The 15889-nt window shown below is 40.4% G+C and overlaps 1 protein-coding gene across 1 annotated transcript in view; it reads right to left on the reverse strand.

Annotated features, from left to right (window-relative positions):
* Positions 1-9264: 9264 nt before the first annotated feature.
* LOC122797055 (transcription initiation factor TFIID subunit 4B-like) overlaps positions 9265-15889 on the reverse strand; it is a 1206007-nt gene continuing 1199382 nt past the window's right edge. The window contains exon 16 of the mRNA XM_044065831.1: positions 9265-9387. Within this exon, the coding sequence (XP_043921766.1) occupies positions 9265-9387 (123 nt within the window). The remainder of the gene's footprint in view (positions 9388-15889) is intronic.

Below are 15889 nucleotides of genomic sequence, written 5' to 3' on the forward strand. Positions count from 1 at the left end.
TTTATGAATCAAGAGGATTATACCAATAAACTCACTACTCATTTGAATAATGGCCCATATGAAATAACTAGCATCAACGAGGTTAACACAGCATATAATAAGGTTAGGTCCACACTTGAGGATCTGTTTTTGGAAGAGTTTATAGATACGGAAGTCCATTCTTATTTAAACATTGTAGCACCGAGAATGCCTGCTTTCTTTGGAGCCCCCAAAATCCATAAATCCATCTGTGACCCCCCTTTTAGACCGATTGTTGATGGCAGGGGGTCTATTCTGGTTGCCTGTGCCAAGTATGTGGATAGTGTTTTAAAACCATATATAGAAAAGGAAATTCAGATTTGCAAGGACTCATGGGGCTTCCTAGAGAACATCAACAGAATACCCTTTGACCCTAACTTAAGTTTTTTGACTGTGGATGTGAAAAATCTATATACTGTCATCCCACAGCAGTTAGGGCTGGATTGGGTTAGGGAGTTCCTTGAGTCAAGACATGCTGAACAGGACACTATCTACATAACTGAGACTTTATTAGAATTGGTGTTAAAATACAATTTTTTCAGTTTCGACAATTTGGTTTACAGACAAGCTTCTGGGGTGGCAATGGGCTCACCTTGTGGGGGCTCTTTTGCCAATTGCGTAATGGCCCAATGGGAAAACACCTTATTGTTTAACAACCTGCTTTTTAAGGAGCATGTCGCCTGGTACACAAGGTACCAGGACGACATGTTCATGTTATGGAGAGGTTCCCTGGACATGGTGACCTCATTCATAGATAACATCAAATCTATGACTAATTTTTTGGATTTCACATTCGAAGTGAATGACACTGAAATCAACTTCTTAGATATTAAGCTGAACAAAGACAATCATGCTTCTAGGTTTATTAGTAACATTTATAGAAAGCCCACTTACTCTAATGGTTTCCTCCACTTTGGCAGTTGCCACCCCCTCCATCAAAAAAGAGCGGTTGTTAAGGGGCAGATGGTGAGGGCGGCACGTATGATCACCAAAGATGAGGATTTCCATGATGAGTGTAGTAATCTGACTAGGATGTTTTCCAACAGGGGATATCCCGATTCACTCATCTTAGAGATTTCATCTGAAGTTAGGTTCAAAAGAGAATCTGGGCATTTTAAGCCCATTCTCAATAGAGAAGAGCTGAATGGGATAACTAACCATGATACTATGGTTAATCAGAGTAGAACAGGTAATGAACCAGACATGGGAGTCAGGTTTTTGTGTACATTTTCTATTGACCATCACTTTATAAGGGAAATTCTACAGAAAAACTGGGCAAGCATAACGGAAGACACAAACCTGCGCCAACTGCTAGGTACAACACCAAATATAACTTTCAGAACGTTACAGTTTCGAACTATTGTTGCTTCATTTGCAGTTGACATCGTACTTGGCAGAGAGTATAATAAGGTTTGATTACGTGCTTGGTGGAACGCTATCCCTTGGCTTTTTTGTGTCTCGACAGTTTGTTTGCCTTTTTGGATTTGTGATATATATATATATATATATATATACACATACACAAACACACACACACAAACACACACACACACACACACACACACACACACATACACACACACACACACACACACACACACACACACACACACACACACACACACATACACACACACATATATATATATATATATATATATATATATATATATATATATATATATATATATATATGTGAGTGGGGAATGGTTTCACAAGCCTTGGCCTGATCAAGGTAGGCTGTATGAACCACCTTGCCTTCATCCACAGCTCTGGTAATTGACTCAAAGAAGTTGACCTAGTTGAGCAGGCACGATCTACCCTTCACAAAACCTAACTGTTTTGTATCCAGAGTTTGGAGATTCCCTATATCCTTGTTTATTAGGTCCATAGATTTGCATATCAGACCTGTCAGGCTAATGGGGCGATAGTTCCCAGGGTCTGTAGTCCCTCCTCCTTTGTGGAGAGGGATGACTGTAGCAGTGTGCCATTTGCTAGGAACAAAGCCCGAGGTGAGGCTGTGATTGAACAGGGCACACAGGTGAGGTGCCAGTTCACTCTGTAGTTCATGTAGAGCTCAACCAGGGATATTGTCAGGTCCCATAGAAGCTACATTCTTGGCCTTGGACAGTGCTGTTTTAACCTGTGCAGCAGTAATACTGGGTGCCTGGCAATCTACTGGTATTATGACTGGTCCTTTGGGCGGGGAGAGGGGGGTAAAGTTGGCACTGAATCTGTCGGCCAGTATACTGGCAATATCTGTTGGCTCGATATAGGAGGTACCACTGTGCAGTAGCTCAGAGCAAATCTGGGTATTGCCGTGGAGATTCTTTACACAACTGTAGAAGGCCTTGTGGTTGTCTTTACTATCTGCTGCAATTCTGTTTTCATACTTCGCTTTAGAGGATTTGATGAGGGATCTCAACTTTTTGTTGAGGCAGATAAGGGAGTTTTTCCAGTCTTGGGACTCCACCTTATTCCACATCAGTTTCCTCCTTCTGTTGTAGAGTTATGGCAGTGAACCACCAGATTGGCTTCCTTTTTTTGGAGGAGAGTCTCTTGGTTCTAATGAGTATGGTGAGATCCATGCATTTGTGTACGCGTTCGTACAGTGCATTGGTGTGTGATTCTGCAGCCACGCAACTATTCTCCATTTGCATGTGTGGCGTGAAGTTAGCCACCTCTGTTTTTAGGATCCCAAAGTTAGCTTTGGAGAAGTTTTTCATTATGGTTACCTTTGCTGGGGAGGGAGGGTGTGTCTTCTGAACAGTTAACCAACAAGGAACATAGGATATTCTTGAAATTTATTGAAATTGTATTAGAACACAATTTCATGATGCTTGATGGGGAATTTTATAAACAGAACAAAGGGTGGCAATGGGGACCACACATCTATTATGTAGGTGTGGGAACAAGTACTTTTCAAAATCTGCATTTAATGGGTGCTGGGTACATTATGTCTGGTACCTGAATGATATTTTTCTGATTTGGATGGATTCCATCGCCAAATTAGAGCAGTTTTTAGATATCATCAATAATTCAGCTTCCTTAAATTCACCCACACAATTTCATATACATCAGTGAACTATCTCAATGTTAACATTTACTTTGATAATGGGTTATGCTGCTAAATGATAGGAGGTTTAGCATGAAACTGCACTCAATGGAAGCTGTCCTCACTTTTGAAGACACAGACATTTGTGCAGTCATGGAGACCTGGTTCAAGGCTGTGGACAGCACACCAGGTTACACCTCCTTCCACACTTTTAGACCACAAACTGAAGGCATGAAAGTTAAAAGAGGTGGTGTATAAATATTCATTAAAAGTAAATACACCTCCAGATTGGTTAAACAGCATGATGTCCTAGAGATACTTTAGGTGCAATTAACGGTTGGTAGGACACAGTGTATGCATGAATCAAAACAATCACTCTGCCTATCTGGATCTACTTGAGTCTATCAAGATACATCCGAACACCATGGCTTTGGACGGCTTTACCCATCCACTGATGAGGTAAATTACTCTTTCTCAAACTCACTTGTCCAAAGGTTCCTTGACTTCGTTAACTACATTGTCCTGGACCAGCTAGTTGACACCCCCACAAGGGGTGCCAACATCCTGGATCTGGTGCTCACTGATATGGGGGACCACTGTAGTACCCCCATTGTGAGGGCTTCCCTGGTGAGATCCGACTACAAATAAGTCTTATTCAAAGTAACTGCCACACTTGCCCCCTCCCCCCCGCAGCAACTAAACTAAAAAATGTCTTCAAAGCATCGTATAACCTCTTATGGGATGGTATAAATAGCTTCACTGCACCTCTCCTCTCAGATGGAACTGGCAACTATGCTGAGTTCTACAGCAATGCTTTATACAAACACCTGTATAACTGCATTGGCACAGCCATACCCAATTAGACCAAAACAAACTCTTCAAGGAAGAGCAAACCTACCGGGTGGACAACTGACATTAACTGGGTTTACAATAAAAGGAAGAAATTGTTGTCCAAAAGTAAGCTGGAATGTGGCCTAAACTGGAATCAATTCCTCCTCAGCTTAAACAAGCAAATAAGACTGTTTGTGAAATCCTCCAAAGCAAACTACTAATCCAAATTAGCGTCCTCTACTAAGAATAACCATAAGGTATTCTTTAGTTATATCTGTAGCAAACCTGTTAGCCGACAGGTTCTGTGAAAACTTTACTCCCCTGTCCACACCACACATACTCCATGACATTCCTTACACCTGTCCCCCACCTCGTATTTCTAGACAGCAGGTCATAAATGCCCTCTCTAAGGCCAAACACACAGCATCTATTGGACCTGATAACATACCAGGCTGTGTCCTACCATGGGCTCCAACAAGAATTAGCAGCATCATTGTCTACGCTTTTCAATCATAGTCTAAGCACTGTCTTCATCTCAGCTGAACGGAAACAGCCAACATGATCCCCTTGCACAAGGGTGGTACTTCCACTCACCCTGGGAACTATGGACCTATTAGCCTGACTAGCCTTATCTGCAAGGCCATGGATTGAATCATCATGGACCTTATCAACAAAGATATAGATAATCTCCAAACACTTGACCCTACTCAGTTTGGATTTGTTAAAGGGAGATAATGCCTGTTGAACCTGGTGGACTTCTTCAAGAGTGTCTCCAGAGCCCTGGATGAATGGAAAACTGTGCATACAGCCTACCTGGACTTGGCCAATGATTTTGACACTATCCTCCACTTGAGCATTACTGACAAACTCACCCAGCTAAGTATGTATCAACCCTTATATCATTAGGTGGGTTTCTAACTGTCTCGCCAATAGAACCCATACAGTCAAAATAGGGGAATCCACCTCCAGCAGCAGATCTGTAACCAGTGGTGTTCCACAGGGATCAGTTCTCAAACCTCTACTGCTCGGAATCTATTTCTCAGAAGTACAAGCAAAAACTAAAGGGCTGTGACTGACAAAGTTTGCTGATGACTGCAAACTGGAAGTGGTCATAGAATCCCCAAACGATGTCAACATCCTACAAGAGGGTCTTATTCAATCAAATGACTGGTGCCAAAATCACGGCCTTAAACTCAGTGCAAAAAATTTATTCTCATCCCTTTCAGTAACAGTGATGTTCCTGCTAACTAACACATCAATGGAAACACCCTAAGCACACAGTCAGTGGTAAGAGACCTGGGCACACAGGTTGACAGCAACCTTATCTTTTATCACCATGTCTCCACAGTGGTAAAGAAGGGCATTCTATATTACTCAACTCATAAGTAAGGGCATTGCCTCCAGAAAAAAAGAAGTTATAACCTCCCTACACTCTTCCCTCATCAGGCCAACAATCGAGTACAATGCCCCTTTTGGTGTGTACCTTTCCAGGCACTGCAACAATTGGAGAGGCCACAAAAAAGTTTCTCACAAGGAAAATTCAAGGTATTCAGCATCTGTCCTGTGTGGATCAGCTAAAATCACTGTCACTTTACTCAGTTTCATATGGACTACGCAGAGGTGATTTTTGCCTTGTGTATAAGACCATCTCGGACAGTGCTTTTTTGGAAATACTGCATATCCGTAAGTCCATCGACTCATGGGTTACTCGGTTTAAAGACCTTAACCTGGTATGTGACATCAATAGAACCTGATGAAGGGACAGATTTGTCTGCTAGAGGTTTCCACACCTGTGGAACAGACTCCTAATTCATATCAAGCAGAGCACCTCTTTGGCCTTATTCAAGCACAATCTGGATGATTGAATGGGTAACCTCAAATTCACCCCAGGGGTTCCACCTGTCTTTCTTGGACAGGGGCAATAGCTGCTGATCATGAAACAAGGGTAGAACTTGGCTAGGCTTGTAAGGGTCATAGGGTCATTAGCCTATTAACTTCCAATGATCCTATGAACTACTAAACTTTACCTCAAATGTATTTCAGCAGGTTGTACTATGTACACACCTAAGACAATATGATAAGTAAACAGGTGTCCATAAAATTTCAATGTTATTTCAACTATATAATGTAGGAATGCTTATGTAAAACAAACAGGATATAAAAGAAAAAACAGAAATCTTTACAACCAAAAATGTGTTTTCACTGATTAAAACATCCATATCAATGCACTTCATATCTGCAGATTCTCTTTTTTATCCAAATAGAACTGCTTGCCACTTTGGGTTTTTAATGAACTACTGAAATAAACACTGTATGAAATAATTCTGAGACAAAATTTAAAGAATTATCTTCCACTCCACTGGCATCTTAAAAATTATCATTAAGCAGGGGTTGATTTATTTTACCTCAGTGATAATATGTTTTCAACATTGTTACATATCAGACTTTGGTGATGATGTTACTTCTGTTACACAGTAATCTTTTGTCAGATAAAGTACAAAATTATAAGGATATCTGAATACATATGTAATATAATCACATGTACTATTGCACTGCAGTCTTTACTAGTGGAAGTAACAAACCCTTTTAGTTAGGTATCACCTGCTTGCTACATTCATTGTGAAATTATGCAGCTCTTGATGCAAAAAGTGTGCAATTTTTCCATTTTGTTTATAGGTATGGCCTCTTGAAATATTTCTTGAATATGAAAATCCCTGCCATGACATCATGAAAGGCTGAACTCAAAATGCTTCAGTACCTAAATTAATGGAAAAACTACTGTATTTACATATTAAATGCATTAGGAGTTTCCTACTTCCTAGGATGACAAGTTAATGAACAGGTCATGCAAGTGGAACACTTTACATTGAGAAAACACATGATGATGTAGTAATGAAACCACATGTAAGAAAGATGACACTCTGAATTTCAAAGTAGTAAGTTTTTTTCCTTACCCATAACACTTTGCAGTTGCATGTAAATCACTCTCCAGTATCTGCCATGTTACTGTTTTGTGGGTATGGCTATAGAGAAAAAACTGGGTAAACAGTGCAACTTAAAAAAAAGATACTCTATAATAGTCATATTTTCCAATATTGCTTGCAACAGTAATGGGAGAAATATAACTGGAAATGAAAGTAATTGTAAAACTAAGGTACTTCAGAACATGATCAATACACACTGAATAAAATATTTCAAAGAATTTTATGGTCAAACAATTTATCTACAAAAGTAGATTAAAACCACATAAATACTGGTGTGTGTAGGTCAAGCAAACAACTCCTGCCTAATGAAGTAAACAAAACAATATGCTAGCATAAATATGGTAGGTTCATACAGAATTTTAGAAGATTTGATAATGCATGAGGGCCGTACATAACCTGCTAATCATGCACCAAGCATGCAGATATTTTTGGATGATGTGCCAAGGGTATAGAAGTACCACATTACCTACTGCAGTTCCTGAAAATTCAAGATCTATGACATAGATGTAAAGCTTGTTTTTATCACAACTGCTATCCTAGATACACTGATATAATAAACATTCAAACATATGTTCATCATGTGTGTGTATGTTGGGGAGCTATAAACAAACTTGAACTGTCAAAACTCATCAAATGGCTAACATGAAAATGATCGACATAATTTTTTTCAAGAAGGAGCAAATCCTCCCACATTTCTTCACAGATAGCTTTGTCCACCCCCCCCCCCCTCCACAAACCTTGTACAGCTTTCCATAACTTCATAGACTCCTCCTAATGCGCTTAGTAATTTGGTCTCAAAGGAGACAAATCTCTTTGAAATGTTGTCAGCTGTAGGTCAGCTAATGCATTTGTGAAATTGTGGCAACTGATTAATTTTCCCTTTGTGGTGCAGCGGTTAGCGTTGTTCCCTCACAGCAAGAGGTTTTCCGGTTCGATTCTCGGCTGGAGCGCCTTCTGTGTGGAGTCTGCATGTCCTCCCCGTGGTCAAGTGATGTTTAAAGACATGCAGGTAGGTGCGTGAATGGGTGTGCCTTCTTTGAAGGTTGGGCATCAGGCTGGCACCTCGGCACCGTAAAAATCCACTGCCAATCATTAGCGGACTGGAGTCCCGCTGTGGCGACCCCTAATCAGGAAAAGCCAAAAGACATTCGTAATAACAAATAATCACATTCATTCTCACTCTGTAGAAACTGCAGAATAGCTGCTAAGGCAAGATGGTCTACTGTCTCCACTACTCACTCTATAATACTCATTACGATTGTGTGCTTTAGTAATCTCTCAGAATTATGGTGCCATGTTCACAAGTTCATCTATACACATATTGACAGAAAAACATACTGCTGGGCTAACCTCATGATGCAGTGATGAACATTATGGACAGAGAAATATGGGTGTTCAATTCAGAAGTACAAATTTATACTGCTCTTTAAACTTTATCAAGCTATTTATTTTATGGCACCTATGACCTTGGAGTTAGAAAACCTGTGTCTGAGGTCAGAAATTGTATAAATATACAGTTTGTGAGTGTATGGATACATACATGCCTGTATATTGGGTTTTATAAATGTGGGAAGTGTATGATGGAGGTGAACCATTCAAAGTTTTGCATACTAAGAAACAGAGTAGCTATCTTGGCAAAGATTTTCCAAAAGCAAACAATTCACAGACACATATTATACCCCACTCAATAAACAGCTAGGTATTAAAAGCTGAGAAAACATCATCGCAAGAAAAAGAATGACAACAACAATGGTTCTTCTAAACATACTGTGACTTATCCACCTAGCAGCAAAATAGTCCTTGGTCTATGTTAGCCATACTTTGTGCTTTGGCACTATGCAACTCAAAGTCAGATGGTAAGCAAAATGCATCTTACCAACACATTAGTTACTGCATTTCCTGAAGAATCATGATCTAGTAATATACAGGAAGGATACTTGTTTTTTCTGCAAAAGCTACTCAAAAATGCAGGACAGTTACTTAGTGCCTTTATAATTTATGAAGAGTCCTGTGTCGGGAAGGAAGACAAACTACTACTACTAACTACACTAAATAATACCTGCATTTGTTATAGTCTTGACCTCTTTTTCCTCAGAGAATATCCACATATTTAAGTGTACCAGGAATTATTCCTCACTCTGCTCAACAGACACTGTATTTAGTTTGTTTTGTATATATGCACAGACACTGTAAATTTACTTTTGAATTGTGTCTGCTGACATCTTATTTCTTTTAATCTTTAACACTTCTGCATTCAATACAATCCATTTCAGCAACCAGCTCAAGCAGAACAAAGGACTTCATTGCTCTAAAAGTAACCATACATGAACTAAAACCCAGTAAGAGTACTCCATATAGAAAACTAAATAGAAAGATTTATCTCTGTCTTACTACCTGATTTAGAAATTCCAGTGATCTTTTCTTTCTTGGTCCAATGGCTGCCAGAGCTGCTAAATTTGCATCTCTTTGCTGAATCTGTGCCATTTCCAACTGCTGCATCTGCATATAGGGAAATAAGTATTTACAAAGTGATATACATAACCAGAAGATAAGAACAATTTAGCATCATTCTTTGCATGGTCAAAATTAGGCACTCTATTTCAGAACGAGCTATGAGATATTTCCTGCTTATCAGTCCTTGATTGATCTTCTCAACAAATCACCAAGTCAAAATTTTGGAAAATGTCATACTCAGAGATGTACATGTGTCCACTTGAATGCATACAGTTACATCATACTTTGAATACATAACCATGTTCATCTCCAGAGTCCATAAATTCAGCTCATAGCCAGTACTGTACACCATACTGAAAACAAAGAATAAACGTTGTTAGCGAGTACTGTACAAGAACATGCATGCCTGACTTACAAGGAATTCCAACAGCAGAGGCTTGAAGAAGATGCCCACATACAGGAAAATGTCTGGAAGGTATGGACACCTGATTCATCAAAGAAGTATCCTCTTGTAGATTTAAGTACATTAAGAACATTGCTTAATAGGCTGGGCTGAATCCCAGACATTAACTACCAAGATGGAAGGAGCAAGAGAACTGTACAAAAGTATGCAACAGAAGAGTGACTCCTGCAGCACTGGCTTACAAAAAGCAGTTTTGCAGCATGCAACTGGAAGTGCCCACTGCTTTAGTCAAGTGGAAGCTGGCAATCTGGCCATCCATTTGGAAAATCTGCTTGGAACCAGCAAGACCTTTCTCTAAAGGAGTGGGGGTTTGACCAAAGCATTTGCCTTCAGGTGGCTGGTATAGAGCTGGAAATCTACTTGGAAAAGATCTTGCTTGGCCACTGTAAAACCTTTTCTCCCCAGAGCAAAAAGAGAACAAGTAACCTAAAAATTCATCACTTGTTTCATGCAACACCTTAGGCAACCGTAAGAGGATGTCCAAGTTGTGAAGGGCTACTTCTCTTCTGCTTCCAACTCCTGGAAAGAAAACTGGAGACAAATGGACTGGTTCAGGAACAATTAGGAAAGCACATTTAAAAGGAATGAGTTTGTCCAAAAAGAGATCCTATGCTTCCCTACATATAAGGACCTAAAGCTTTTAGACCCTGTGTGCAGAGATTATGATGGCCACTAAGGCAGTCATCCAAAAAAATAAACTACAGTACTACTAACTTAGCAGACCCAAACAGTGAGGGGGGGGGGTCTTCAGTGTATAGAGAAGCAACACTACCACAACTGGAGCTTTTGAAGTTCTAATGAGTCTTTAACAAACTCAAAGTAAAAACTCAAGTACAAACACATTCATCTCTCTTAACAGAATGGAAATGTTACAAAAGACGTATAAACAAACTATTCAGCATAACGCCAGCATTACATTACAGTGGTAGCACTCAGTCTTAAAAACTGATTTTGCAAATCACAGTAAATATAGTAAATACCTTTTTATGTTTTATAAACAATTTACAGAATAACAGCAATGATTGAAGCTATACTTACTGTCAGCAGCATATTTGTTCATCTGCTGTGAGGGATTCTGTCTGTGTTGCTTGGTTTTTGAAATATTTACAGAAATAAAAGTATGACTAATAATTACACTAAATAATACTTTCACTTGTTGCAGTTAACAGTAGCTAATAGCTCTCCAACTCACCTACAGAGGACGAGTCTCAGTACAATTGTATTGCTTCATCATCTAAGCTTTAAGTTGATACAGTTAATTTGCTTGAATACAATATTTTTTTTGAAATTATTATTGTAAATAAGAACAAACAATGAATTAAGGAACTGGTTGATCAGCAAACGTTCCACCACTGTTCTTGCCTTCCACAACATCATGATGCACATAAATAGCTCATGAAGCAGGCACACACACACACACACACACACACACACACACACACACACACACACACACACACACACACACACACACACACACGGCCTTTTATACACCTTAGGATTACTTGCAAGATGGCTGAGTGGGATGGTAAAGGGTACTTCCCACCAAAACTGAAAATTCTCTCCACTTGAAGCATAAAGGTGTAGGCGTATCGAGTGGAAAGGTTCTGTTCAGCCTCAATAACCTATGAAAGCCTACCTGTCAAGTCTGTTGGGATTACAGGGACTATATGCCAACAGCCAGATGTTGAAATGGATCTGACTATTACCCCAACCACAAGGGACATCATGGGTTAAGAACTAGGAAAGCTGTCTGTCTCACGGGGAACTACTGCACTTGAAATCATGTCTTTTTTAATCACCTAACAGTGCTGACTGACAGGTTTGGTCTTTCTTTAACACTGGACTTATTCAAAGAACTGGCATGAATATTGACAGGAATCTTCACTGTCATGAGATGTTGAACATGAGCTCTGCCACTTACCCCATGTCCTGTGCACCAAACAAAATAAAAGCACAGCTGCATACTCTTTCCTGTGAAAACAGGTCACGTTCTGTAGTGCTCTGCAAGAGAAAACTCAGACAAGGCATGGTCTTTGAAGTCACTGATCCAGGAGAGAAGTAGAAGTGTATTTCAGAAATGCTGGAAGCTCATTCTCTTCACCAAGAAGGTGAGCTGCTGACACTGTGATGCATCTCTCTCTCTATGATCCACTGATCCACTGGTAGAACCTCATTGCTTTATGTATGGCGGACCAGGAACTTGTGGGCTGGGCTTATTTAAACACCATATAAAGGAATGCTGTCTGACAAGATGCTCTGGAAGCAGCTTTGACTCTTATGCATTCAACACTAAGAACACTAATTTAAGATCCAAAAGGCTGCTGATATTCTGTCTAGGAGGCAACATTCATTTCTTACACTGGTTGGGAACCAAGGTAGCTCCCCCTAACCCACAATGCAGGTAAAGCATTTGTTGTCAGTGTCTGAAAAAGGTTTGGTTACAGAAAGCGAAGACCAAATGAGTCTGACTCTGGCATCATATCTGTGAGTGAATGTTAGTTTTACAGTCACTGACAACTCATAATTTATTTATTTATTTTATTTTTTTATTTATCATTTGTTAACTGGGAAAGTCTGACTTGGAACAAAGCCAGTTTTCAGCGAAGGTCTGGGGAGAAAGTTTCCAGATGCATGTAATTGTAATGTGGGAGGAAACCAGAGCACCCAGAGGAAACCCACACGAACAAGGGGAGGACATGCAGACTCCACAGAGAAGGCACTCCAGCCGAGATTCGAACCGGAGAACCTCTTGCTGTGAGGTGACAATGCTACCGTTGCACCACTACGCCATCCTATTTAATTATACCACCAACATCCTCAGGTGTGCAAATGATCAATGACATCATGGCAGAAATCAATATGAGAACATTTGACATGGTCTGTGTTTTGATCATGCGTTTGTGCTATGCCGTCAATGTGTCTATCAGTACAATGATACCCTGGGTCCTCTTCAAGGGCAGGAATAACAAATACTGCAGATAACCCAGTTCATTGTCCAAACAGGCCATCCAGTGAGCAGGAATTCTTCTCATTTAAGGTGACTCCTAGTTATTGCAACCAAGGAAGTACTCATTTTCAGAGACATTATCAGAAGTTCTTGGATGGGGCTACTAGAAACTAGTCATTCACAGAGAGAAGCACACAGGAATCCCTTTCTTGAAGGCTGTTAGTTGTTACAGTTAACACCATACTAGAGACTAGAGGCACTAATGTAGCCCCAAAACTGGCAGCACTTACTACTAAAAGTGATGCTCATCCATAATAAAGACGATGAACATCATACGTAGACCCAAACACTGATGGTGCCAAAGGGTGTTCATCATATCCTGGAGTCCTGCAGGAGCAAAGGGATGAATGAGTCCCTGCAGGATCACCATTTAAAACCAGATGAAGGCAGATATTCTAGATGAAGTCAATGAGGTTCATGATATGAAAGAAGTTATTAGTCTCCTTGGTGACCAAGGAGATGAGGGGTAAACTCCAGCCCTGTTTCAAAACCAGATGGTGTCTACTGAAATCTACTTCCACCACTATGTGTGTGTGTGTGTGTGTGTGTGTGTGTGTGTGTGTGTGTGTGTGTGTGTGTGTGTGTGTGTGTGTGTGTGTGTGTGCTTTTCCCAAGGGAAATCATACAACAGATCTTTTTGGATGAGAGGAGGGGACCAGTGAACTACAGGAACATGGCTTACACTGATCCTGTCTAGAACTTAGCGGTACTTTGTGACAGTTCTCCCAGCCTTGGGTTAATATCATCTTCTCCTTAAACATTCCTAGGCAGCTCCCGAACACAAGTGCAACACTTGAAATTGTATGCCCCTGATATCAAAAAACAGCGGTTGAAATAAAAATGGTACAGGGAATACTTGCAGGACTGCAACCTAAGACTTTATCTATACCTTCTCTACATTCACAATGATAGCTCCATTACTCTACAGTTGACAACTATGCTTCTCAGAATTTCAGTAAGCACCTATCTCAGACTAGGGTCAGGAATGTTGCAGTGCATGCACTGGGCTGCCCTTTTAAGCCACTTGGTCGGTACTAGAGGGGGTAATACTATGAGATTTTTTAAGGCTATCTTCAAGTGATGAGGAAGCTTCTTCTTGTTTAGGGTTGGTAAGACCTAAAAGCAGAAGTGTAGGTGGAGGGTGAGGGATCAAAGTCTATTCACAGTGATGAGGACTTGTTTCCTGTTAAGGAAGTCATTGCCCAAGTCTTGAGCAGCATGGCAGAACAGAACGTTAAAGTGGACATTCAAAATGCTGAGCCTTAGTCCTTCCCTGAGAGAGGATAAGTTCAGCCATATAAGTGTTGCCTTAGCCAAAGCATTTCTCCCACAACAAGCTGCAGCAAGTTATTAAAATCCACTTTAGGAACTACAGACAAGAATCTGTACAAGATCTTCCTTGCTCATGATTAAGTTTAAGCTTTTCTCAGCCTATTAACTAAACTGAACTGATGTTAGATAGATGAGATGAACACCAAGGGAGCAAACTCCACTGTGTATACTTTCACATTTGCACAGAGCTTTGGACTCTTTTTCAGGTGGCAAAGTGCTGTGTCTCTGGGTCCTACATTGAACGTGAAAGTTCACAGAGGATCTGGCAAAACAATGACTGATAAGGGGCACTAGACATTCAGTGGGGGTTCATAAAAGACATCTGCCTTCTAGGGTATCAAAGAAGTAGAGTCAGGGTGCTTTCAGTTATCTGCATTGCACCCCTAATGACTGACTACAAAGGAAGGATGATCAAGGGCTCTTCAAACTTCTTCATCAGATGTGTAACTATGTGTTTCTGAAAGGACAGAATAGTGGCTATAAGGCAGTCCATGCAATTTTTCATTAGACAAAGAGAGCCTCCACACCCTCCAAAAAGGGGTATATTTGGGCAGTTTCATCCACCTCCACCTCAAGAGACAACAGCTTTTGGATTTTAGGATTCCTTACAGGAGCCTGGATGAGAGTCACATTCCTTCCTAATAACAGGAGATCATGCAAAGTCTTGCATAAGGTTGACTAAGAGCCTGATGTACACTAAATGTGAGAGAAATAGGAGCTTACATGTGACTGCATGCTAAAATGAAGATGGCATGGCATGTGGAATGGACCTAGCAATGGCTGCAAACTGCATTCCATAATGGGGCATTTCCATTTACGTGACTCCTTTTCCAGTTGGACATTAAACATTTGCTTGATATCTAGGCTCTCTGCCATGGATCCTAGTATGAGAAAACTGAAGAAATACCCTCTTCACCTGGAAGCAGCCAACCTTGCTTGGTCTTAGGAATGTCATAGGAGGGTAATCCAGCATTCCTCCAGTTTATAATCAGATGACTTAAGTAGCTGCTCCCCCCAAAATCAGGATGGTTGGCACCAGCCAATCAAGACAGCATAAAGCAGAGCCTCCAAAGGTGGCAGGCATGACTACACCTCTCCCAGTTCCTTCATTTTCTGTACAAGCAAATGACTAGCCCAGACTCGAGTTTTCACCAGTTGTGGGCAAGCTCAACACCTGCAAAAACTGAGGTGGGGGTGTGATTTAACATCTGACTTATGTGCAAGGCAGTTAGGCTCTAACTTATATACTGAGTATCTGTTCAGCTACATGAGATGTATCCTTTGCTGAAACTGCAAGGTGAACCTTCCCACTTGCTGTCTGCTTCATTTTAGTAACAAGGAATGCCAAATGTTTTTTATTCAAAAGGGAGCGGTGATTACATTTCTGACACTCACAGCAATGCTTAATGGGATGATATTCCCACAGAGAGTACAGTCAGTTTAAGTCAAGTACTTTTGATGAACACACATATACTTGGGGTGGCAGCTGCATTTTACTCCTTCAGGAATCATTGTATTCATAATCTGCAGATGGGAGAACGTTTCCCATTAGAAAAGAAAAGCACTACAATATAATCCGGTTATCCTTGTCCCTAATTTTACTTTTGAATTTGCTACCAAAGCAGTTAAATCGTCTGTAGTCTTTGCTATCTAGGCTGTGTGGATATGATCATGAATACCATCCACCGAGGTGTCCTAGATATTAAACAGACCCTTTTAACCCTCTCTACCATAGTGAAATT

The sequence above is a fragment of the Protopterus annectens genome, chromosome 3.part0 (genome assembly GCF_019279795.1).
Source record: "Protopterus annectens isolate FY-2018-M chromosome 3.part0, PAN1.0, whole genome shotgun sequence".
Classification (NCBI taxonomy): Eukaryota; Metazoa; Chordata; order Ceratodontiformes; family Protopteridae; genus Protopterus; species Protopterus annectens.